The 23500-nt window shown below is 41.9% G+C and overlaps 3 protein-coding genes across 5 annotated transcripts in view; 2 read left to right on the forward strand and 1 right to left on the reverse strand.

Moving 5' to 3' along the window:
* Nucleotides 1-399: 399 nt before the first annotated feature.
* On the forward strand, nt 400-4277 carry rft1 (RFT1 homolog). Its single transcript, XM_071493111.1, has 10 exons — nt 400-680; nt 798-883; nt 989-1111; nt 1198-1489; nt 1568-1702; nt 1822-2082; nt 2173-2317; nt 2602-2707; nt 2807-3056; nt 3237-4277. The coding sequence occupies exons 1-10, from the start codon at nt 618-620 to the stop codon at nt 3399-3401; spliced, it is 1626 nt and encodes a 541-aa protein (XP_071349212.1). The 5' UTR covers nt 400-617; the 3' UTR covers nt 3402-4277.
* A 2210-nt stretch (nt 4278-6487) lies between these two features.
* ruvbl1 (RuvB-like AAA ATPase 1) lies at nt 6488-12191 on the reverse strand. The gene is made up of 11 exons (XM_071493112.1): nt 11914-12191; nt 10473-10559; nt 10235-10367; nt 8934-9085; nt 8670-8759; nt 7854-8003; nt 7687-7750; nt 7395-7593; nt 7209-7311; nt 7029-7120; nt 6488-6918 (listed from the first exon to the last, which is right to left on the reverse strand). The coding sequence occupies exons 1-11, from the start codon at nt 12052-12054 to the stop codon at nt 6759-6761; spliced, it is 1371 nt and encodes a 456-aa protein (XP_071349213.1). The 5' UTR covers nt 12055-12191; the 3' UTR covers nt 6488-6758.
* Nucleotides 12192-12356: 165 nt separating this feature from the next.
* eefsec (eukaryotic elongation factor, selenocysteine-tRNA-specific) overlaps nt 12357-23500 on the forward strand; it is a 53828-nt gene continuing 42684 nt past the window's right edge. For 2 of the 3 annotated variants that reach the window (XR_011693096.1, XM_071493110.1), the window contains exons 1-6: nt 12676-13121; nt 15072-15279; nt 15525-15621; nt 15930-16094; nt 17272-17916; nt 19529-19685. Coding sequence is in view for 2 of the 3 variants with exons in the window: in XM_071493110.1 (XP_071349211.1) it covers nt 12821-13121; nt 15072-15279; nt 15525-15621; nt 15930-16094; nt 17272-17916; nt 19529-19685 (1573 nt within the window). In the remaining variant the exon portion in view is untranslated. Of the gene's footprint in view, nt 13122-15071; nt 15280-15524; nt 15622-15929; nt 16095-17271; nt 17917-19528; nt 19686-22331; nt 23277-23500 lie in introns of those variants that run through there. The other variant, XM_071493109.1, reaches the window with a different exon arrangement.

Raw genomic sequence — 23500 nt, forward strand, 5'->3', positions numbered from 1 at the left:
TTATGTAAACATAAACAATGAAAATAAAAAAGAGCACACAGAAAAAGATTGAAAGAAAGAAAAAGAATGGATGACTTTGCATACAATTGAAAACCTTTAGCAGATTTTATCTGCAGGGAAGTGAATAATTCTCCTTGCAATAAAGTTTTTATGGCCTATAGATTTTGAGATCTGTTTAAAAAAAGAAATTGACTTTTTCTTTGCAAATGTAATTTTATGAATATAGAATTTATCTAATAGCATCAGTATCAATATGCTGGTGACAAATATTTGCTCGTTACATTATTATTATTATCAGAAGGATGGTTACGCCCTCTAGCGGCGCCACGCTTAACGTGATGCTCTTTGACGTCATCGCGTAACGCACCTACGTACAATGTGTACGGAAGTGTTGGTGTTACCGCTGCTCCTCGTCTCCAGCCTCCACTGCTGTCAGACAGTTGTCACCTCTTACTCGATTATTGGGAATAAGAGCATCTTGTGATCGGGTTGGAGGCAGCCACACTGACGGTGTTTCACAGTTTGTCTCTAGAATGAGTTTTCTCCGTAGAAAGCAGCGGGTACTTTGTCTAATTCACGCTTGATGAAAGTTTCCAGCGGGTCGGAGAAAGTCCACAATGAGCTCCCAAGATGTACTGAAGAATGCGTCCACACTAGCATCGTATAATGTGTTGTTACAGGTACAAGGACACAAGCAGCTGAACTATAACACCGCATCAGCCCAGTGTTTGAAAGTTTTGTCAGCTAATATTTTTGTCTTGATTTTTTTTTTTTTTTTTTTTACTCGGGTATTTCAGGTGATGTTCCGTGTGCTCACCTTCTTGCTGAATGCATTCACACTGCGGTTCGTGTCCAAAGAGCTGATTGGGGTCGTCAATGTCAGGTAAGCATGACAGGTTCTAGGATGGGAGCAGTGTCAGAGGCCGAGACCGGAAGGAGCACAATGCTTACTGCTGTGACGTGTGTTTTCTGTGTCTTTATTCTACAGGCTTACTCTGCTGTACTCCACATTAGTATTTCTATCCAGAGAGGCTTTCCGGAGAGCCTGTCTGAGTGGGGGATCTGGGACAAACCACAGCTGGAGACAAGTTATCAACCTGCTATGGTTAACGTGAGTTGAATTTACAAAATAATTTCACTTAGGTGTATTCATTTTTGGATGTTTACCTGTGTGTCTTTACCTTTCTTACCTCTCAGGCTGCCTCTCGGTGTATTATGGGCAGTGCTGCTGGTCTGTGTGTGGCTCTGGCTCCTGGAGGTTCCAGATCCCCAGACTGTCCCGTACTACGGCCCTGCTGTGGTGTTGTTTGCCTTGGCAGGGGTGCAGGAGCTCCTGGCTGAGCCTCTCTGGGTCCTGGCTCAAGCTCACATGTTTGTCCGCCTGAAGGTGGTCGCTGAGAGCTTAGCAATGATCGCTAAGTGTAGTATAACTGTAGTGCTGGTGGTGTCTGCCCGTGAATGGGGCCTTTACATCTTCTCTGCTGCTCATGTAAGAAATCAGCTAAAGTCTCCGTCATTATTTCTGAAAATATATCTTTCATAATTACTCATTTTAATCTTTCCGTAGCTGGTGTACACAGGATTCCTGGTGCTGTGCTATGCTCTTTACTTTATTCATTTCTTGGGCTCTAAAGAAGCAAACAAGAAGAGTTTTCCTCTGCACCGAATTGGAGATCTCTTGCCCTGTAGAGCAGATGGAGAGGTAGTGGAGCTGCGCAGTATATCACACAAAATCAAGAAATCCACAAAATAAAACTGCTGAGTTTCAAGATGTGTTGTTTATCATAAAATACTAATCATTCTCATGTGTTGTTTTTGTAGCCGCTGGTTGATTGGACTCTAGCCCGGCTCACATGGAGCTTCTTCAAGCAGTCCTTCTTGAAGCAGATCCTGACAGAGGGTGAGCGTTACGTCATGACCTTCTTGAACGTTCTCAGCTTTGGAGACCAGGGTGTTTATGATATCGTCAATAATCTGGGCTCCATGGTGGCGCGCTTCATCTTCTTACCCATCGAGGAAAGCTTCTACATCTTCTTTGCCAAAGTGCTGGAGAGAGGACGCAGTGTCAAAAGTCAGGAACAGGTCTGAATTTTGGAAATAAACATAAACATGTCTTTGTAAATGGCTGGTGTGAAATCAAGTTGTCAGTTTTACTTCATATTGTGTCTACAGGAAGAAGTTGCCATTGCAGCAGATGTCCTGGAGTGTCTACTGAAACTGGTGTTGGTGATTGGTCTGATTATCACAGTGTTTGGCTACGCCTTCTCTCACTTGGCGCTGGATATTTATGGCGGCTCTCTGCTGAGCAGTGGAGCAGGTCAGTGAACTATGACCCAGTCACAGAGGACATCAAAATATGACATAACGGGGCGCCTCAGTGGCTCACCTGGTAGAGCGCGTACCATTAAGGCTTAGTCCTAACCGCACCTTTGCTGCATGTCATCCCCTCTCTCTCCCCAACTTTCCTGTCTCTCTCTCACTGTACCTATGTATAAAGGCATAAAAAGCCAGAAAAAATTATTTGAAAAAAACAACATAACAAGACATGAAATTCTGTTCTGTTTGGTATTTTTAGTTACATTATGCTTAATTTTGTGAAAGGACCTACTTTGCTGCGATGCTACAGCTGCTACGTCCTCCTGCTCGCTGTAAATGGTGTTACAGAGTGTTTTGTATTTGCTGCCATGAGCCAACAAGAGGTTGACAAGTAAGAACGTAAAAATACACAGAGACACAAATACATTATCACATATATTACACAGCATCTAACCTGTCAGTTAACGCTGTGTTTGTGTTTTGTCCTCAGGTACAACCTGGTGATGCTGGCCCTGTCTGCGTCTTTCCTCTTCTTGTCCTACTTGTTGACCTGGTGGGCTGGCAGTGTTGGTTTCATACTGGCAAACTGCCTTAACATGGGCCTCCGCATCTTACACAGCCTGCTTTACATACACCACTACTTCCAGTTCAGTCAGTGGAAACCACTGCGAGGCCTCCTGCCCTCCCCGCTCCTATTACTAGCACTTGCTGTCAGTGCAGTCGTCACAGCAGTTTCTGAGGTACATGAGAACCATGTCTCTTCATTCTCCACTCATTACATTGCAGCGCATTCATTTTGAGGCAAAACCTGTGAAACAGTCTTCATGAACTGCACCACACTGAGAGTGTTTTGTAATCTCTGTTTGATCCTGTTCAAATCTGTGGCCCTAACTTGAACGTCTCTTCTTCTCTGGTTTCAGAGTGTTTTCTGCTGTGACAGCGGCTGGTTGCTGAGGCTCATCCATATTGGCATTGGAGCAGTTTGTCTACTTGGTGTGCTTGGAGCTGTTCTTCTCACAGAGACTCGTCTCATTCAGTTTGTGAGGACTCAGCTTTTGCCCCAGTACAGAAAAAAACACACGTAAATATGACTAAAAAAGGAAGAAAACTTCTGCTACAAAAACAGTGGTTAAAAAGCTACTGTGTGTGTGTGCGCGTGGACTTGTTCCACCAAATTTTTTCCAAAAACCAGGAGTCCACTATGTTTGTGGGGACCAAAATGCAGGACCCCATAAGGTTTTAAATGGCTGTTTGAGGGTTAAGACTTGGTTTTAGGGTTAGGGTTAGACATAGACTTGTGGTGTTAAGGTTAGGGTAAGGGGCTAGGGAATGCAGTATGTCAATGTTGAGTCCACATGAACATAGCAAAGCAAGGATGTGTGCGCGCGCGTGTGTGTGTGTGTGTGTGTGTGTGATGTTTTCATTGTTACATTCCTGTCTTGCAACATGCAAGTATGAAGAAACATGGCAGGACTTTTTTGGGATCTAATTGTGGGTGACAGATAAGATGAATGTATTTTAAGGCAACTGAAACTGAAAAATTAATTTGTTTACAGTGATGGTTTGACCTACACAAATAGAACAAGACAATTTAATATTTGTGGTGTTATAATTAAAAAGTATGAAATGCTGGGATGTCAAATGACCAAAAACCAGCATTTGTCAAATTTGCCTTTAACTATTTTGGAGGTTTCCGGCTGTTTTTCAGGCCATTAACATGTTTCAGTAAAATCCCAGTGTACATAACATGACATAGTATGAGACAACATATTATTTAAAGTAAAACCAGTTATACTTATGGATACTTGCTTGAGACTTATATGATTGAATCTGATTCATTTAAATTTGAATTCCTAAAACAATCAAGGACTTGTGGTGTAGGTTGTTTATAAACCTGTTTAGATTTATTTTTGTACTTTTTTTTAGGATGTCACTTGTCTCATAAAATTTGATTTCCACAAGCCTGTTGTCATAAGTCATATGTTTTTTCTGTTATATACTCTACAAATGATGCATATCCCTACTTTAAGTATATTTTCTCAGTTAAAAATGTACCATTTTCATTGCCACAAATGAATATTGTCACAGAGTATACACTTTGTCATATATGGGTTTGCACGCTATGCTTGTGTTACACTTTTTGTCATTTCCTTTTTATTCCTAGAGCTAAAGGTTGATTTAACCGATTTATTGACATGTTGCTGGGAGACACTCTCTAGTTGGTTGTTGTCCCCACTGGTTTTAAGGTCCCTAAAGGCTGAATAATGATGTAATTATGGAGAATGAGCAGGAAAGGGTGGGAACAGCATTCTTGCAAGGCAATGCAATGCTCATTCTTCCTCTCTCTTCCTTATGCTTTTACAGATATTTGTATGCAAGTCTGACATGTTATAAAGTTTACCAGGAAGTTTGATGTCTTAAGACAGACAGCAGCTTTATCTTTATCTTGCTACTATCTTTTATCTTATGACTGAACTTTGAATCCAGTCTTCCTCCCTTGCTTGTTACCAGTGCTGTTGGAAAGGGGTGGTTTGACTGCAGGAGGGAGGTGGAGGATACGCAGACAGATGTTTTTCATGTTCTTGCACCTCTGGGATTTATTTGGGGGAGATGTATTACCACCAGTTGTAGCAGTGATCTCATCATTTTGACCATGAGAAAAAGCAGAGGCAGAGAGACAGAAAAAAGGAGGAGCCTGGCAACCCCATTGCGTCATTTATTAGTCTTAAGAACAGATTTATTGTCCACCGCAGAATCTCTGCTTGGTTGTGCATATATGTAAGTCTGTGCTGGGCTGGACGTACAGGAGAAAAAGAGCAACAGCTGACAGAGAGGAAAATTTCTTACAGGATATTTTCAACTGCTAAACCATCATGTCTCAGGTAAGTCCACAGGATATATTTTCTCATATTGTTGAAATGAAGAGTTGCTGTTTCCAGAAATCTCTGACATGTTGCTGTACTTATTCCTTCTTACCACCCTTCAGCCAGGTCAAGAAGAAGATGAACAAATGCAGCGTCCTGAAGTGAGAGAGGAGGATCTGACTGAAGCTAAAAACAAACTGGGTACTGGGGGACCAGCAAAGGGCAAGACATTTGAAGTAATGGAGGAGTGTGGTGAGGACACACACACACACACACACATATACACAGCCTCAGGTTTTGACACTGTTCTTACAGATGGAATTGAAAGGAAACTCCTTTTCTTTCCGTATCTGGTTAGGCTAAGATTATATTTTGGCAGTGAGTTTGTGTGAGGGGTATTTCTCATGATGTTCAAGTTTCCACTCCATATACAGAGAGGAAAGGAGGGTCGTAATGATGGGAGATTCCTGTCTAACTGTGCTCCCTCTCTCACCCAGTGGGATGAAAAATGAAGTGTGCGTGTTTATAAAGAGAATATCCACAGTCTTACACAACCCTTCTCTCTGCCTCATTACCAGTGAAATATTCTGACTATAGTTTCTCTTCCTTCACAGAGAAAATGGGTAAAGTTGCTCCCTCTGTGTTCAGTGGAGTGAGGTCGGGAGCAGAGACTGTTTTCAACGCACGCTCAACTCGACCAGTCAAAAAGTAGACAGGGGACTTCCTGACTGTGATAGGAAAACACCTGTTCCATGTTAGGGGTTTAGTGTCAGTTGTTTTCCAGCTGTACTTCAGTCCATGAAAATCCTGCTTAAAGCCCTTTTTCACTGGCTGCATGTTTTTAATAAAAGTCCAGAGTTTTTTGCACTACAACAGTTTAGTTTTGGCATGTTTTTGAACTTGCACTTGCATTAATGATACATTAGTTCATAATACACCTATTAATTTTTATATACATATAATTATATACACATATATTTTATAAAGTTGAATATTTTGTTTATTTAGCCATTATTGTGGTTGCTTCTCACTGGCATTCACACACTATTAAATAGTGCAGGGTAATAAAAAAACACAATGCCATGTACAATACTTCAATTGATACATTTCAGAAAGAACTGCAAAAAGTTAAGTAGCCTTACATGTATTTCTCAATTTATATATAAAAAAATTACTGTACGATTGTGCCAGGACTGTGATAGTTTGTCAAATGTCTCCTCCTCTTGGAAACACGCCAGTGCCAGTAATGTGGTAATTGTCAGTAAAATGTAATAAACAAATCCAAAAATATTAAAAGCAAACATGGGTAAATTTGTGTTTTTCCTTTTTATTCAAAAAATTATTTTCATTAACAAACAGAATGAATAAAACTTAAAATTTATTAGTTCTACTACAGTAGATGTGGCAGAAGCTAGGACACTAGAATGAGCCATGGTGCAGAGTGAAGATGGAAAAAATGCAACGAAACAAAGCATGGAACAAGAATGAAGACATAAAGTGAATCATGTAACAACTGGCTGATAACACCAGTCCTGCCATGTAAAAGAAAAAAAAAAACAAAAAACTAGAAATCCAGTTTTATTTCATGAACTTGTGATGCTGGTCTTGGAGGATTTTGGCGGAAGACTTAGCGTCGTAGAACAGCTCGTTGATCTCTTCCACCTGCTCCCTTTCCACGGACTCTTTCCCCTGAACACGGCCCAGCAGACTGGCTGGTGTCAGCAGCTGCACAGCGTACCTGCGAGGAAACAGGAGCCACTCAGTAAGCTCACATATACGGTATATATCCAGTATGTGCCAGGATTTCTTCACTTTATTCAGTGACCCACACAAAATGTACGTCTTTACCTGAGGGTGGTCTTTGTGCCGATCTCTGCCAGGTGTGTAAGTGCTTCCTCGCTGATATTGATCCCCTCAGTCTGAGCACGGATCTTGATAATCTACAAACCACAGCCTCGTTATTGATACACGCACAGGCGAGATGTCAACCGTCACACATGGAGATACTGCGAATCTCATGCTTCCTACCTGCTTCATCTCCTGTGGCGTGTACAACATGGTGCGGATTATCATGACTCTGTCCAGTAAATCCAGAGGAATCCCATGTGGAGAGCTGATGTCCTCTGTCCCCCTGATAAACAACAGCTGATTGTTAATACTACAAATCTTACATCTTAGCAAAAAAAAACCTTAAACACATTTTAGACGTCTTACCTAATTAAACAGTTTCCCCTGTTAGAAGCAAACACAACAATGGGGGCGATGGTGCTCTCGAGCGCTCGATGGAGGTAGGTGAAGCATTCTATGTCCAGCATGTGCACCTCGTCCACAAATAGCACACCGGGTACGAGCTCAGCTACGCCTTGGTCAATGTAGCGGTTCACCACCTTGTTGATCTCGGCACGCAGCTTATCTGAAATGAGATAAGAGGATAAAAGATTGAATTAAACAACAAAAGTCAACCACTAGCTTGGTATGGACTGGGGTAGTTGTAGTTTTTCCCTACCTGTGATTTCTGTCTTTTTTGGCTTCATCAGTTGTCCCATCATGGAGAGAATGTCCTGGCCTCCCTAAGATCGAATAGCGAGCAATTGATTTAGAAATACATACAGCTCTGTAAGATATAAACAGCTGCACTGGTATTAACTCGATATTACAAGACATCTGCAGTACCTGGGGTCTGGCATTTGCAACGTCCAGGTCGTGCAATGTGACATCTTGGACTATCTCCTTCTTTTTGTGGACATCACCTTTGGGCAGTGGCACATACTCCTCTGCCTCCAGATCAAACTCTGTTGCAAAGGTGTCACAACGACCTTGTCTCTGTAAAGACAGAGTGATACCAAAATGTGTTAATTAAAAAAAAAAAAAAAAAAAAGGCTGGTTAGCAAAAATGAATGTCTCTGGACAAGAGAGAAACAAAGAGGCACATAAGAGGAGGGAGAGCAGGTGTATGATTGAACCCGGTGCCCGCCTATCGCAGAGACCTGGCCATGTGGCTGAGGGATGAAAGGGTATGAGAAGGCAGGTCATGAGCTGGCTGTCAACAGTAACAAATGTGTTGTCCAGCCCTCCTCCTTTGGCCTCTGACTAGAGCCGACCTGCGCCCCTGGCCCACCTGTACTGATTAAAGGAACCGTCATCGCAACCTGTCAACACAGGCCACAAGCCCCCGCTGCTGGAAAGGAGGCATTGTGGGAGATGGTGAGATAGAGGGAGCGCAAAGAGGTGCAGGAATGAGTGACCCTCATTCCACAGTACAGTAGAAATGCAGCAGAGCTTTCATGCAGAGCTGAGAGAGATGAAAGAACATCACCATGAAGGACAGAAGAGGACAGGTAAGACAGAAAACACTCAGCTTTGGCCTAAATAAGAATTTCTTTAAAATATTTCCTTGAAATATTCAATTGTTGAAATAAAAAAAAAAAAATTTAATTATAGGTTATGACAATTGTGAGGTAGTAACATATGAAAGGTACACAGTAATACCTTGACAGCGCCACTGTTGGCTTCAATGTAGATGACGTCACCCACTTCCACACGCTCTTTTTGAAGACTCTCATAAATACTCGGATCCAGCTAAGGAAACAAGACAACAGATTTTAAGGACATACTGGCCCATACCTAATTTTTCAGAGTCATTATGATGTAAAATGATAATATAACATCACTTGATGAAGATATGATCTAGACACAACCTACTTTAAAAGAAGCAGTAGGACAAGTATAAATGAAAGAGGCTCCCAATCTGACCTTGAGCTGCTTTGTGCCTTTGCCCGTCTTCAGACCGATGATGACGTGGCTGATGGTTTTTCCATAGCCACCCATGGGATTCTCAGTCTCACAGGGGGTCAGCTCTGTCACCTCCCCTTCATACACCTCCTTTGTTTCTTTGATACGCAGTCCTGAGGGCAGGCGACATTACAGTCACACACACACATGCAGAGTAGAGTGAGAACTCAATTGGGCCTTTATATTCCTGTATCAACTAAGCCGCCACATCCCTACCTATCGTCTACCGGACAATGCATTTTATTACGGGGAGAGAACATGTGTGCGTGTGCCCATGAAATGTCTGGGCATCGTTCTGTGTAACATGATCACATTCTTGTTCCTCTTTCATGCAGCCTGTGGCCCTGAGTATGAGCAGCACACAGGTGGATGATCTTCTGTGGTGGGGGTCAGAGAGCATTGCTTAAGGCAGGACTGTCTGTCACAGTGCTCTTATCAGCAGGTTGATGACAGGCTTCAAATGAAACCCACTCCCCCTGCAGATCCTGTTCTAGGGGAGGAGCGAAGGTGCTGATGACCACCTCTCTTCTCTGCCTAAGCTCCATTTCCTCCCCTGCGACAGGTACCATCAGCAGTCAGACAAACCCCTTCCCCCTCTCAGGCTTTCCTTCCTTCTCAACACCGCTCTCACAAATCCAGAGTGCTTCCTTTCAGCTCATGAGTTGGACTGAGCAGGACACCTTTCTCTTTCTGCCCAAGGACTCCTCACTGAGGGACTCAGTCGAACACATAAACATAAGGTAATTTACACCAAAAGATGCAAACCACAGGAATAAAGTAAATCAGAGGAACTTTATTTCTCACTGCACCTCAGGAACCATGAAAGGCTCAATTCTTTCTTTCTTTCCATATTGACAGTTTTGGTTCCATGACCTGCCACTTGTGCAGCCAACACAATATAAAAGGAGGAAAATATATTGTTTTTTTAGAGACCATGTTCCAGATACTCAGGATAATTCATAATGTTGCTGTTAACACTTTTAACACTTTTCATTGGTACCATTCAGTGAAGAAAGAAAGGGTCTCAGTAGGAAATCTGGTGATTATATGATTTTATATTTCATATGTTTTAGCATTTGCCCTTTCTTGTTGCTACTATGGCCCTAAATCAACCACCAGAATTTCGAATTTCTTCTTTCTTTATTACTTTCTTCAGTCTAAAACTTCAACAGGCCAGAGCTTACCAAAAAAAAAAAAAAAAAAAAAATCTGGGAGCTATGAGCCAAACCTGATCTAAATTTCACTATTTAAGTGACACTCACCAATGGCCCTCCTGAAATTTTCCATCAGTACTTCTGTTTTTTTTATTTCAGATGAGTAGACCTCACTGCCAACCATAGGACAGAAGGGCACCTTGTTCCCCAGCTCCTGTGCTACACCCAAGGCGAGGGCAGTCTGAAGAGAGGAGAAAGGGGATTTAAGAGTCACGATCTGCAGCAACAACTGAAGCCAGTTAAGCTTCCCCTCTGTCTTGCTAGTGAATGAACACTGAACACTCACCTTTCCTGTACCTGGTGGCCCCGCTAGTAACACTGCCCTTCCCGCCATCTTTTTGGAGCGAATGAGCTCAACAATGATGCCACAGGCCTTGACAGTGACAAAACACAAAAAAAAGTTTATATATTGACATGCAATGGTAAAATGTCAACAGGACACAGTGCGGGCACAGTGGTGCTATACCTCACTGAGTAGAACATTATGTTGTAAGAATTTACTTCAGGGCAGGTTTCTGGTATGTTGTTAATAATTAACCTCCAAGTATTAAGGACTGTGGTAAAGCTCGCAAATCAACAAATCTTGCCGTGGTTGGAGTAATACTCTGCTGTTAGACATGTAGGCTACTTTGTCAAAGTTGTGTCAGGTCAATTCAAGACAGACCCACTGGCCACACATTTCAATTAAACTAGGGCTGCATTGGAATTGCTTTCATTATCAATTAATTTAATAATTATCTTTTGATTAATCGTCTTCTATATGAAATGTCAAAAATTGTGAAAAAAATTCACAACTTCCCACAGCCCAAGGTGACACCTTTAAATGTCTTGCTATATTTGACCAACATTTCAACGCAAAGATACTCAGTTTACAATGATATGACAGACAAAGGCAGCAGACTGTCTCATTTGAGAAGCTGGAAATAGAGCATGTTTGGCATTTTTCACAGTTATCAATATAGTTGCAAACTATTTCTCTTTAGATTGACTAATCAATTAAGTGACGAATTGTTTCAACTCTAATTAAAATTATACACATATAAGATTGACAGTGGCAGTAGCTCCCTCTTTGCAATGTCTCCACAGCACATTTGATCCCTTAGAAAATCTGTTCATCTGTACATGTGTGTTACTATACCGTCATAGGAAATAAAAATCGATTATCTTAATTTTAGATTGTGATGCATCTCTACAAACAGTCTCGGTTCTTCTTTGCCTGGAAGTGGCTTTAACAAGACTGTGTCTTTGTCTCTGAATTGGTGACACAATACGGGCGCACATTAATTTTTGTTTGTAACATCGCATCTTAATTTTAAATGAATGTGAGTGTACCAGTTGTAACTAAGATAATATCCCCGTATTTCAATAAAATCCCAACCTGTGCTGTCTATTACATTCATTAATACATTTTGTCAGATTGGTAAAAAAAAAAATAAATATATATATATATATATATATATATATATATCACAGTCAAACGTTTAACAAAGTTTATTGGGAAACAAACTGAATGAATGTGACTTCTGTTTAGGGTGGGCATTCCCTTGAACTCATCGCTGACATGAGTACGAAACAGCGACACCACCGTGCTAACTATGCTAGCTTGTTGTAGCGCCACACCGCCTGAATTTTGCGAAATCTTCCTTGCAAAAAAAAACCTCAGCTATACAAGTCATTTATCCAACCAACATAAGAATAACAAAGGTGCAGTGAAACGTGAATATTACCTCTCTTGCAGCCTCCTGGCCGACTAAACCACATGCGCTCTGTTTAGCATTCCCGGCCTCGTCTAGCCCTAGTCCTTTGACATGACTGTGAGAAGCGATCCGCTGCGTTTTCGTGGTGCTTTTTACCTCCTCGATCTTCATAATTATGTTACTTCAAGAAATCTGCGATGAAAAACTACAAGGAAGGGATAAGGTGAATAAAAATGTCTCCTATGTCTCAGATTGTTTCTCACCGCCGCAATCGGCGCCGAAACTCAAAACACAGGAAAATCGGTTTCCATGTGGGTTACTAGGGAAGCTGGACGGAAGTGATACCCTGGAGTCCCGCCCATTTAAACTAGCCAGTAAACTGATTGGATCCTGTGAACTCATATAACAGATTAATTGGCTTAAACTCCTGTCAACCATTTCCATCAATGAAAATCCCGCCCCACAGAGTTTTCACTTCCGTCTGTGTTTCAGTTGCTTTGTCGTAGTAGAAACTGCTAGAAACTTGACAGTGAGTAGAAATGAGTTGCAAATGAATCCGGAATGCAAAAGATAGAGGCTTTTCATCACCATTTTAACATTTTACAATTTAGTTTTACTCAGTGTTCCTCTTTATTTTAAACCTTAGTTATTTCCTGAAGAAACGATCCGCTTTAGCATGCTGTCCTGTCCTGAGAGGCTGACAAGAGGGAAGTAGTTTCTCCCAACTGTTAAAGCCAAAGTAAAGTTCTTTGTATAGTTAACTATACTTTGTAAGCCACAACTAATTAAAACGACTCATTGCTTGATGTATTTCGTGCCAACGAAGGAAAAGTTAGCGGACAGCTAGCAGCGCCTGGTGTTCAGTTCAAGGTCCAGGTCAGAGTAAGAAAAACAAAACACACGACGTCAGTTAACGGCACACCAGTCTGGGGTCAAAATGTCTGAACCTGATGGTGACAGTCGCACCAAAACGTTAAATTTCAATGTTGGAGTGCTTGGACATGTCGACAGCGGGAAGACATCGCTGGCCAGGGCGCTTAGCAGCACCGCATCCACGGCTGCCTTCGACAAGAACCCGCAATCCCGTGAGAGGGGCATCACGCTGGACCTCGGCTTCTCCTCCTTCACGGTGGATCTGCCGGAGCAGCTGCGGGGTGGGCAGCAGCAGTATGACAGCCTGCAGTTCACCCTGGTGGACTGTCCGGGACACGCCTCTCTGATCCGGACTATCATTGGGGGTGAGCTCTCTGAATTCGCTTTTGTTGTCAAATGTCACTGCGATGACAGGAGATGAGAAGGTCATAAACACATCCTGGGATACTTAGAGGCGGCATATGTTGACCACCACGCCGGTGGCTGATGATACAGGCAGAGGCGACTGCAACCATACTTCACCAGCTACACTCAATGTACAAATTGTTTAGGTATTTCCATAGAGTCCAGTACAACAGCTAAAAAACAGGTGTTGATTCAACCTGCAGGCAGTAGATTGTGGTGCTGTTTAACTGTATTGTACTATATTCAGAGGTGTTTATTCTTTTTATTCACCTCATTTATATCAATGACCATAGAATAAATTCTGGAACCTCTTCTGATCATTATAACATTCATGAAGGGAAGATTTTTTTTTTTTTGCAGGACTTCATTTATACAGCATTAGTTTTCGCCAAGTGTACTTAGTAAACTGTCATTTGAGTGCATACAAAAGTGAAGATAAATACATGCCTTTTAAACAGGCTTTTTTCACTGTATACTTGTCATACCTGGAAATTAACATGCACTGCTCGTAAAATGAACAATGGCTCTGTTTTATTCAAGTTTTTCTGTAACTTATTACAGTGTGACAGTATGTACCAGCACAACACACAATACCAGGAAAGTGGATGTTGTCTTACCGTTAACGTAAGCACCATCATTCAAATGCAAAACTGCTAAAAAAAAAAAAAAAAAAAGCAGTGAAGTTAGTAGATCTAAAGGTCTAGAGATGAAGTTCCCTTTCAGGCATCAGTCTTTTTTTTTTTTTTTTTTTTTTAGCTACATGATGCAGATGGCAAAACAGGAAAAACCTAGACTCTTATTAGCTCAGGTCTTCAGTCTGCGCTGCGTAATGCCTACAGTTAGAACAAACATTGATACTACTTGGCACAAGTATGTGTGAGAATGTAGTGTGATATTAGTAGCAGTTTGTGTATAACATGTAACAATAGAAGATGAGAGTATACATTACTTCATGTCCCATCTTGTGTTCTTGCTGAAGATCTGACTGTTGAAACTCTGCAGTCATGAGCAGTGTAGGATGCTGTATTGTACATCCTGCAGTATGTTCTCGCTGTTACTATGGACAAATGTGACCTCTCCAGCAGGGGGCGCCTTCTCTCTGCAAGCATCCAGGTTGATCAGGTTGATCATGTCATATTGTCTTGGATGGTTGAGAGTATGAGGAAAAATAACTACAGTAGTGTTTAGAGCAGATAATTACCTTTGTCTTTTAGTCCTTGTTTGTCACACAAATGAACAACCAAGATCCCACATTTATAAACATAAAGACTGTGACGTAGAAAGACTTTTATAGAATAGTCCCGATATTAAAGCAGAGTAGAGGTGCTCAAACGCAGAATGCTGCTGTGTCGCGTAACCAATACACTGAAATGAAACCTATGAGACAGTGGGGTGGCACATGCTGTAGATTAGGGAGGAAGGAAAGTGTGGGGATTGGGGTATGTATTAAACTTCCCTTCCTGTCCCAAGTGGGGAGAGCACAGGAAAGAGAGAGAGCCAAATAGAAGGAGAGAAAAGAGGGGAGCACAGGAAAGGGAGACTGCCAAAGTCAGGAAAAGAAAAGAGGGAAAGGAAAGACAACCAAGTGAGCTGCAGCTCTAGTTTCAACCCTCCAGCCCTTTACTCTTTTCCTCCATGCACCCCTCCCCTAATTCCTCCTCTTGTTCTACTGTTATTCTTGGGTGTCTGTGTCCGTTTCTGTTTGTATTGCTGTTGTCAGCTTCAGAGTCTCCTTGTAGACTCTACTTTGAGTTTTTACTTCTTTTTATAGAAGCACAACAGAGAAGCAGAAATGTTTTTAACATCAAATAGCTGTGCTATTGTGCTCCAGTTGTCTGTTTGCAGTTTTTCCTATGTCAGTAAAATCAGGTATATTCTAAATCATTGTCTGCATTTTCTGCCTTCTCTAGGTGCCCAAATCATTGACCTGATGATGCTGGTGGTGGATGTGGTGAAGGGGGTGCAGACTCAGACTGCAGAGTGTCTGCTAATAGGCGAGCTGACCTGCCCTCGCATGGTGGTTGTCCTGAACAAGATTGACCTCCTGCCACCCAACAAGAGACAGAGCGCCATCGAGAAGATGACCAAGAGACTGCACAAAACACTGGAGAGCACCAGGTCTGCATTTAGTAGTAGAGTAGAGTATGTAAAATAATTAATTAGGATAAGTGTAGAGGGTAGTGGCCTGGAAATGTGGGCCCAGATAGCTAAGTGGTTTGTGGCATCCCATGTACTTTAAGCTGTCTGTCTGTCAGGCCCACTTTTCTTTTCATTTCAACAATTTTTATTGGAAGCAACTTAAATCATTACATCAACATCAAAGCATGAAGTAATTGCAGCATGATTTTTTTTCTATTGGCCAGATTTAAGGAATGTCCAGTGATTGCTGTGGCAGCGAAGCCTGGGGGCCCAGAGGCTCCTGACACAGAGGAGTCGCAGGGAGTGCCAGAGTTAATAGAGGTGAAGTCTGGAAACACGCTGTTATTCCATTGTTATAAATGTAGCTCAAAGCAGCACATGATGACATTTATAAAGATTCTATATAAACACTACATACACATTTGCAGTTAAAAATGTTGGTTTTAAATTACCTCAAAAATATCCTCAGCATTTCTGCACTGCATTTACCTGTTAATTATTACCCATCAATATATTTGTAATGACGTAATATCAACCTGGCTGATTTATCGGTCACATTGTTTACTTGTCAAGTTTTTCAGATTATGCAAATTGAGAACTTAAATACATTTTTTGGCTGTCTGCTTCAGCTTTTGAAGAAACAGACATACCTCCCTCAGAGAGACCCAGGAGGTGACCTTCTGATGGCTGTGGACCACTGCTTCTCCATCCGTGGTCAGGGAACAGTCATGACTGGCACCATCCTGCAGGGGTCGCTGGCCATTAACGACACTGTGGAAATCCCAGCACTAAAGGTATGCCCCAAAAAATGGGCAGGAATTCTGAGTCTCTGATATTTACAAGCAAGTGACACTCCCTAGAGCTGGAAATGCATTGGCAGAAACCACAGAGGCTCGGAGATTCAGAAGTTGACTGGAAGTGGGCAGACAGACGGGGGAGAGGGAGGGATGTCTGAGTGGGTTTAGAGGATGTGTCAGTTTAACGTGAGAGAAGGTTGAGGGGACTGGGGGTGGACTGGCAGCACAGGAGTTGGTTAATATAGAACAGATGCAAACTTTCAGCTAGGCTCAGCAGTTTTGTCTGCAGCTATCATGTTTACCTCTTGGTGGCAGCAAATGGTTAAATTAACAGTCACTATCGAGCCTTAACTTGGTCGGCTACTGTTGATTTGGTCAATATGTAGTAGGAGACAAAAATAATACACTACGATGACTATCAAACATACATAGATACACAAATAGGCAGAGAGATAGATGCATATCTGTTCATTGTTGGTTTGTATACTGTGGTTTTTCTGGAGATGTATCATTTATTGAAACAAAACAAAGCCCATTAACTATACTTTTATTTTTATTTTTTTTTTATTAGTGCTTTATTTTATTTAAATACAAATTTAAATATGATTTTTCCACCAAAATCTTTATCCCCAGGAAATAAACCACATACAGTACTTCATCGATTGTGTTAGCCATTAATAGGCAAAAGCAATATTTTGACAAATAGCTCTGTTGTCTTTTAAAGAAAAAAGTAGCTTAAACTGCAAGTTGTGCATGTTTATTGAGGTGTTTAATTACCTGTGTTCATATTTTATTGAAGAAAAAAAATCGGCTTTTCTCTTTTTTCTCCTGTACTGTGGAGATAATAACTGATGTTTTTTTCCGTATTTAAACTCATGCGTAGTTTCCAGGTTTCAAATGTAAAATTAACACTTGGACCTGAAGAAATGATTGAAATACCGGGAAAAAAACATTTAAACATACATCAAACAAATCGACATATATTTTGTGATAAGGTAACATTGTGAGCTATTTGTGAGCTGCAGTTTTCTCTCTCTGCGGTATCTGTGAATTGTGTAGCTTTCCCACTCTGCTGGGGTGAAATGTGGATTGATTGATACGTTGACGTTAGAAATGTATGTTATTTGTGTCAAAAAGTGTTAAATTGTGTAATTGTTTGTTTCTCTGATATCAGGTGACCAAGAAGATAAAATCGGTGCAGATGTTTCGGAAGCCAGTGTCGGGGGCCATGCAGGGGGATCGTGTGGGCGTGTGTGTGACACAGTTTGACCCTAAACTGTTAGAGCGAGGTGTGGTATGCACCCCAGGGTCCCTGCGCACGCTCTATGCAGCTGTCATCTCTGTCAGGAAGATCGGCTACTTCAAGGGCTCTCTTGCGACCCGTGCGAAGTTCCACATCACCGTGGGTCATGAGACAGTCATGGCGAGGGTGACCTTCTTTGGCTTGCCACCTGCGGGTGCCTCCGAGCCTCCCCCTGACACTAGACCACCTCCTTCACTGTCTGTCTCCCTGGAAACACCCTTCACCTTCGACAGGGAGTACTTCTACCAAGATGAGTATGTCACAGGTCAGGGAGAGACAAGTTCAGGACCTGAACCAGAGCAATGGGCCTTGTTGGAGTTTGAGCGGCCTGTCACATGTCCCTTACTCTGCCTTGTGATTGGCTCCAAGCTGGACACAGACATCCACGCCAATGCGTGCCGGTTAGCCTTCCAAGGCCGTCTGTTACAAGGGTTTGAAGACAAAAGCTATGCTGAGACTGCCCTGCCTCGTCTGCGCATCTACAAGACCAAACACAAGGAGGGACAGGTGGAGAGGGTGAGTGGATATTCAGTAGTTTCTGTTATTTACTCTTAAAATGGTCTTTTTCATCACTATCAACCTTTCTTCTTACCCTTGAGAGCTGTCCTTACTCCTCTGCCCTCTCTGTCACCTTGTACTTCTTCTGGCTCTGGTTCTTTGGATGTTTCTCATTGCTGGTAGCACTGGAGCGTGCCTCTCAGACAGAGCCCCTATTGTATATTCATAAACAGACACGTACACACAAACAAGCATGCATATGCAGCCCTGCTGAGCAGTCTTTGAGCATGAGGCATGGCTGGGTACACATGCCTTAGCATGTGCTGTGACACAGAGGTGTGTGTGGGTGGCCGCCTGACGCCACTAGCCCTGTCTAGTTGTCAGAGGCTGGCGCTGTTTGGACACACCTGAGTGGCACAGGAATACCCACATGACTGTGTGAGTTAACCTGACTCTGCCCTCATTTCTCTCTGGCTCAGCATCTTTCCCTCTCTTACTCTGCTCCTCTGTCTCTCTCACAGATGCCATCTTGATTTTCATTCTTGTGTGATTGCTGTTACGTTCTGTCCTAAATCCTGAGCTCCAGTTCATACTGATCTCTATCTCATCTTATCTAATTCAATTGTTTTCTTATTGGACTTCAACGTCTGATTTGACAGTTTTTTAAAAAGTTAAGATCTTCCTCAACTTCTTGCAGTTTGTAATTTCAGGTGTGTACACACTATAGATGTTATGACTCCTGTAATTCTGTGTTACAGTTAAGTTTCTCTGTGCGCATCCTCGTGTAGGGTCAGATTCAGGTCAGGGGTCAAGTGTGTGAACCAGTTTCCTGCTGTTAGCACCTCAGGCTGTTGACAGCTCCAGTCACTGACTCAGGAGTAGAACAGCATGTGCGAGAGGTCAGATTATGGTCATGTGACGTTGCATTTGTTGTTCATCTGTTTCCCAGAAAGAGGCAGTTATGTTTCAAGACTTAAGAATTCCCTTTTGTAAAAGAACACATTACTTGCATTGCTGAGATATGACGGCCTCATCTAGTCACAATTCATACGGTCTGTCAGACGTGTATAGCAACTGTATTTTTTTTTATCAGCGCATCAGTCACGCTTGAGGGACGTCAGGGTCAAATGTTCAAGAATGAATGAGGGTTAGGAAGAAGAGGGAGGAAGAGCTGGCGGTGGGGGGTGAGCAGGAGACAGAGCGGTGCCCCCCTGTTATCAGATTAGTGGCAGGTTAGATAGACTCAGAGATGGATGATAAGCAAGAAATACAAACAAATATAGCATATAATGTGCAGGAGGATGAAAGAGAGAGTGCTAGACAGCTAGGCGGCAAGCCTCGAAGAATGTGGCTGACAAGGAACGGTGCAGTGGATGAGGGCACAGGACAGAGGATCAGCTCTTCTTCCTCATCCGGCCAAGTGGGCAGAGTGAAATCATGGTAAACTGCAAGATCTAGATATCAGAGGAAGGAAGCAGGAGATCAAACTAAAACACTGTCATAACTAGATCACATACTTGTCCATCATTTAACAAGTAATTCTCATCGCATCTGTCACATCTGGAGTTTTCATTGTATCTGTCATTAATTCTCCAGCTCATAAGGCTCTTTCCCACTGTCCCCTGCACAGGTTAGTGATGATTACACTGTGATTGGCCGCAACCTCTTCAAGAAGGAGACCAACCTGCAGCTTTTTGTGGGGTTGAAAGTCACACTGTCGACGGGCGAGAGTGGCGTTATTGAGGGTGGCTTTGGACAGAGCGGGAAGTTCAAGATTCGGGTACAAGGTAAGAACTTCCCCATGTGTCACGATAGTAGCGAATCTACTGTTTGGTGCTTTCGATAATGTGTAGTTTGACAGTGGACAGCATAGATAGGCATCTCTTTTCATCAATACACACATCCAGTGCACTTTCTCTATCTTTTCTTGGCTTTTGGGGTTCTTCAGACAGTTTTCAGGATGTGGTAAGAGCGGTAGGCCCGACATCCCGAGCCGCATTCCCAGGATTCCTCTGGGGATTGCCTGTGTTCCGGGGGAAATCTGTTCTCTGTTTATTTTACCTTCTGTTGCTCCAAACCCACGGCTCCACACCGGGAGGGAAGAGAAAACAAAAACATTTAGAAAGAGAACCTCACCTACATCCTCTTCACTGCCTCACACTTGCACACTCAAAAGTCTGAGACACACTGAAACACACATCTTCTAGCATGAACATAATGCAGTCATTCAGTGGTGTTCACCTGAGACTCCACGCGGGCTTTAGGGCGAAGATGGCACTATTCTGCTCATAAGGGATATGTCAAATAACGGATACGGCAATATACCTGGATAAAGTCTCTTAAGTTACTTTATCAGTAAAATGGTATCAATGTCATGATAGGTTTCTGTCATTTAAACTGATAGTGTTAGGCAGTTTAACCTTTTGCAGATTTTATATTTGAATGATGCACACATGAGCATGTTGGTGTGTTTTTTAAAAAAAACCCTTGATGTTATTTTATCTCATTTGTATAAAAATTCTTCCAAAGTGAAAGCACTCATACTGTTGTCAGTGTTGGGGATGTTTTCCTCCTCATATGGGTATTGATATAAGGCATAGTATGACTCATTGTCTGCTGCCAGTATTGTGAGCTTCCTTGTGATTTCCCACAACTACTGGTGTATATTTGATTTCCTGTTCCTTGGCAGACTTTCTCCTCATGTCTCTTCTGTCTTCTCTTTGGGAAACATAAGACAAAGAGAATGAATTAAAATACAGAGACTGCTTTCATGCAGATTTAATTGTCAAATACTTCTCATATCTCTCTGGCTTCATATCTCTCTACTTAATAATAATAGTTTTATCCATAAAATGTCAGAAAATAGGGAAAAATGCCCACCATCAGTTTATTATTACATAAGACACGGAAAAGCTGAAAATTCTCATTTAAGAAGCTGTTATTAGAGAATGGTCAGCATTTCTGCTTGGCTTACATAATTAATTGATTATCTAAATAGTTACAGATTAGATTTCTGTCAATCAACTAATCAATAAAGCTAATGTAGACCGACTGTGACATAGTCATACTGATGCCTAATTCTTTGCCAGAGACACATTCAGACTCTTCATTTGTTTGTCAGGATATATTGTATATGTGCCACCACATAAGTAACTAGTTGCAGCTTTTGTGACAAGGACTGATATTAAAGGGAACTCCGCAGCCCATCAGCCAGTCACTGACATCGTCATTAGTATTTGATTCACTCACACTGAATGTGATACAGTTTTTCTGTGGGCGCAGGGGACAACAAGATAATCATTCCTACGTGCTCTTATCTAGTCTTCGCACTGAAAACACACTGGTTTAAACCTGGTGTTAGGTTTCATCCCCAAAAATAAATGTGCTGCCAACTGCTGACCCCATTTTATTTGTCCACAGAAGCCAATTTACCCATCTTTGCTTCTTGTTGGGTGTTAATTTTGGACCATGTCTGATTATATCTTGTTTCTTAAATTTCAGTGATAGTCCTACTCCCCTTTAAGTTTACACAGTGTTTCTATTGTATAGTAGATAAGATAGATGTTTTTACATCAGAAACCTCGAAATGTATTTGAGGACAATAATTTGTGAAAGAGCAGTTCCTTTGTGTCACTTACAAATATTATAAAAGTTTTGGTGTATGAGTGTGTTTTGTGGTGGTAAACGGACATTTTCAGCTGATCATAGATAACAAGAAAAGATCTCTGGCTGCGCTGCAACCATAACAACCCTCACATTGGCATAATGATAAGAAGAAGAATGCTGGCGCCGTTGTACGTGAGGTCAGACAGCCAGCGTGTGAAGCCGTGAACCCAGATCATTTCTTACCTTCCGTGTGCAAAACAGCAATCCAAGCTGCCAGTTTCTATCCTACAAACACGCACATACAGAAAGACAGATATGATGGCATGGAAGAATTTGTAGTGCACGCACATTGAGCAGCAGCTCAGCATTCGCCGCAGACAGCTCAGTATGGCAGAGAACGAGGCCCAAACAGGAGGAGCGATGAGTGTCTCTAAGCAGATAGACAAGATGTGATGTTGGGGTATACGCGTCACTATTAGGCAGATGAGCAAAGTGACCATAAAGCAGAGACTCATGGAGCAACTGAGACATTTTCATCAGTCACATCAGGAGGATGAAGGCGTCAGTCGATCTTGAGGTCAGCACACTGAACAGGCTCCAGCACTGATACAGCACCTACTGTACACATATCAGGGAAGACAAGATCTCTGTCATGCATCAGATATACTCACCCTGAGATAATTATAATTGAATTAAGCACTGTACACAGTGTAGGACAGTATACAGTATGTTCTAGATTTATTACATAAAGGGATCTATTTATGTAATGTTTTTTTTAAGAGATATTTAGCTGTTTTGCTTGACCTGACTGGTTATCTTTTCTTCAGAGGGTCTTTGCCCAGAAACCAAGCAGCTGTTATCCTCCACCTCTAAGAAGAAAGGGAAGGGTGGAGGCAAAGGCGGACCAGCCAACGAAGAGGAGCCCAAAGCAGACTCTCAGCCCGTTAGCATTCATTTGCATTTTAAACGATATGTCTTTGATCCCCATAAAAAGATGGTTCAGTCTTGACCTCTGTTGCGCACACTTCAGCCTGACACTGTGTCACAGGTCACGCTGAAGACGGGGAGAGGCGGCTTCAGAGGTCATGTAGAGGCGAGGAGAATATCAGCCTAAGTATCAGGGGTGCAGTAACTTTCTTCTATCAGCCTCTTTTTCTGGGGTCGGAGACAGTCTGCTGAAATGCAATGATTGTGGAATGCTGAACGCATGTGAAACAGTGATTGTTTTATCTCTCTTTATGGAGATGGACTTAATCCAGTTTGCTTCACCACAAGGGTGGAAGCTGCTCTTCTGTTCCTGATGGTTTTGATTTGTCTTTAAAAATCATACTTTTTTTTCTTTGTTGATAAAGTCTGAATCAATTCCTTTGATTAGTGTAAAAAAAAAAAAAAAAATCTGGATGTTTTTAATTCAGCTGAGCCTAAATTGCTATAAAACACATAGGCTAGCATTATAGAAATAGTGAACTCACCGATTTCCATAGCTTTGTTCAATGGTTATCTGTACTCACTGCCTGCCTCCTGCTCTTCAGCTGGGATAAAGGTCATGTTATGTTTCAGGTTCAGATTCATTGGCTCACTGCTGTGTGATTTCAAAATTATTTGTCACTATATCAATATCAATATTTTACTTTATAATACTTTTCATTTCATTTTCTTGGTATTTTGTAGAGCTGTAATTTTGCCCTGAATAGCCATTATATCAGAGGTTGCCTGAGTTGAATTGAGCACTAATCCTTGACAAATAAAGACAAAGCTATGCTGAAACTCCACTTCTGACTGCTCTTCTCTGTGTGACCACAGGTAATGTCCTTGAGGATGGTAAAGGATGTACTAATTGCAGGTCTGCAATGGTTAGTTTAGTAATCAATTAGTGGATTGACAGAAAATTAATCTGTGACTATTTTGATAACCAAACAATCATTTTAAGTCATTTTAGATAGAAAAACATTCTCTTGTTTAAACTTGGGAAATGTGAAGATTTGTTGCTTTTCCT

This window comes from Trachinotus anak, unplaced genomic scaffold (assembly GCF_046630095.1).
Source record: "Trachinotus anak isolate AG129_WGS33_773 ecotype Australia unplaced genomic scaffold, CSIRO_AGI_Tana_v1 ptg000013l, whole genome shotgun sequence".
NCBI lineage: Eukaryota > Metazoa > Chordata > Actinopteri > Carangiformes > Carangidae > Trachinotus > Trachinotus anak.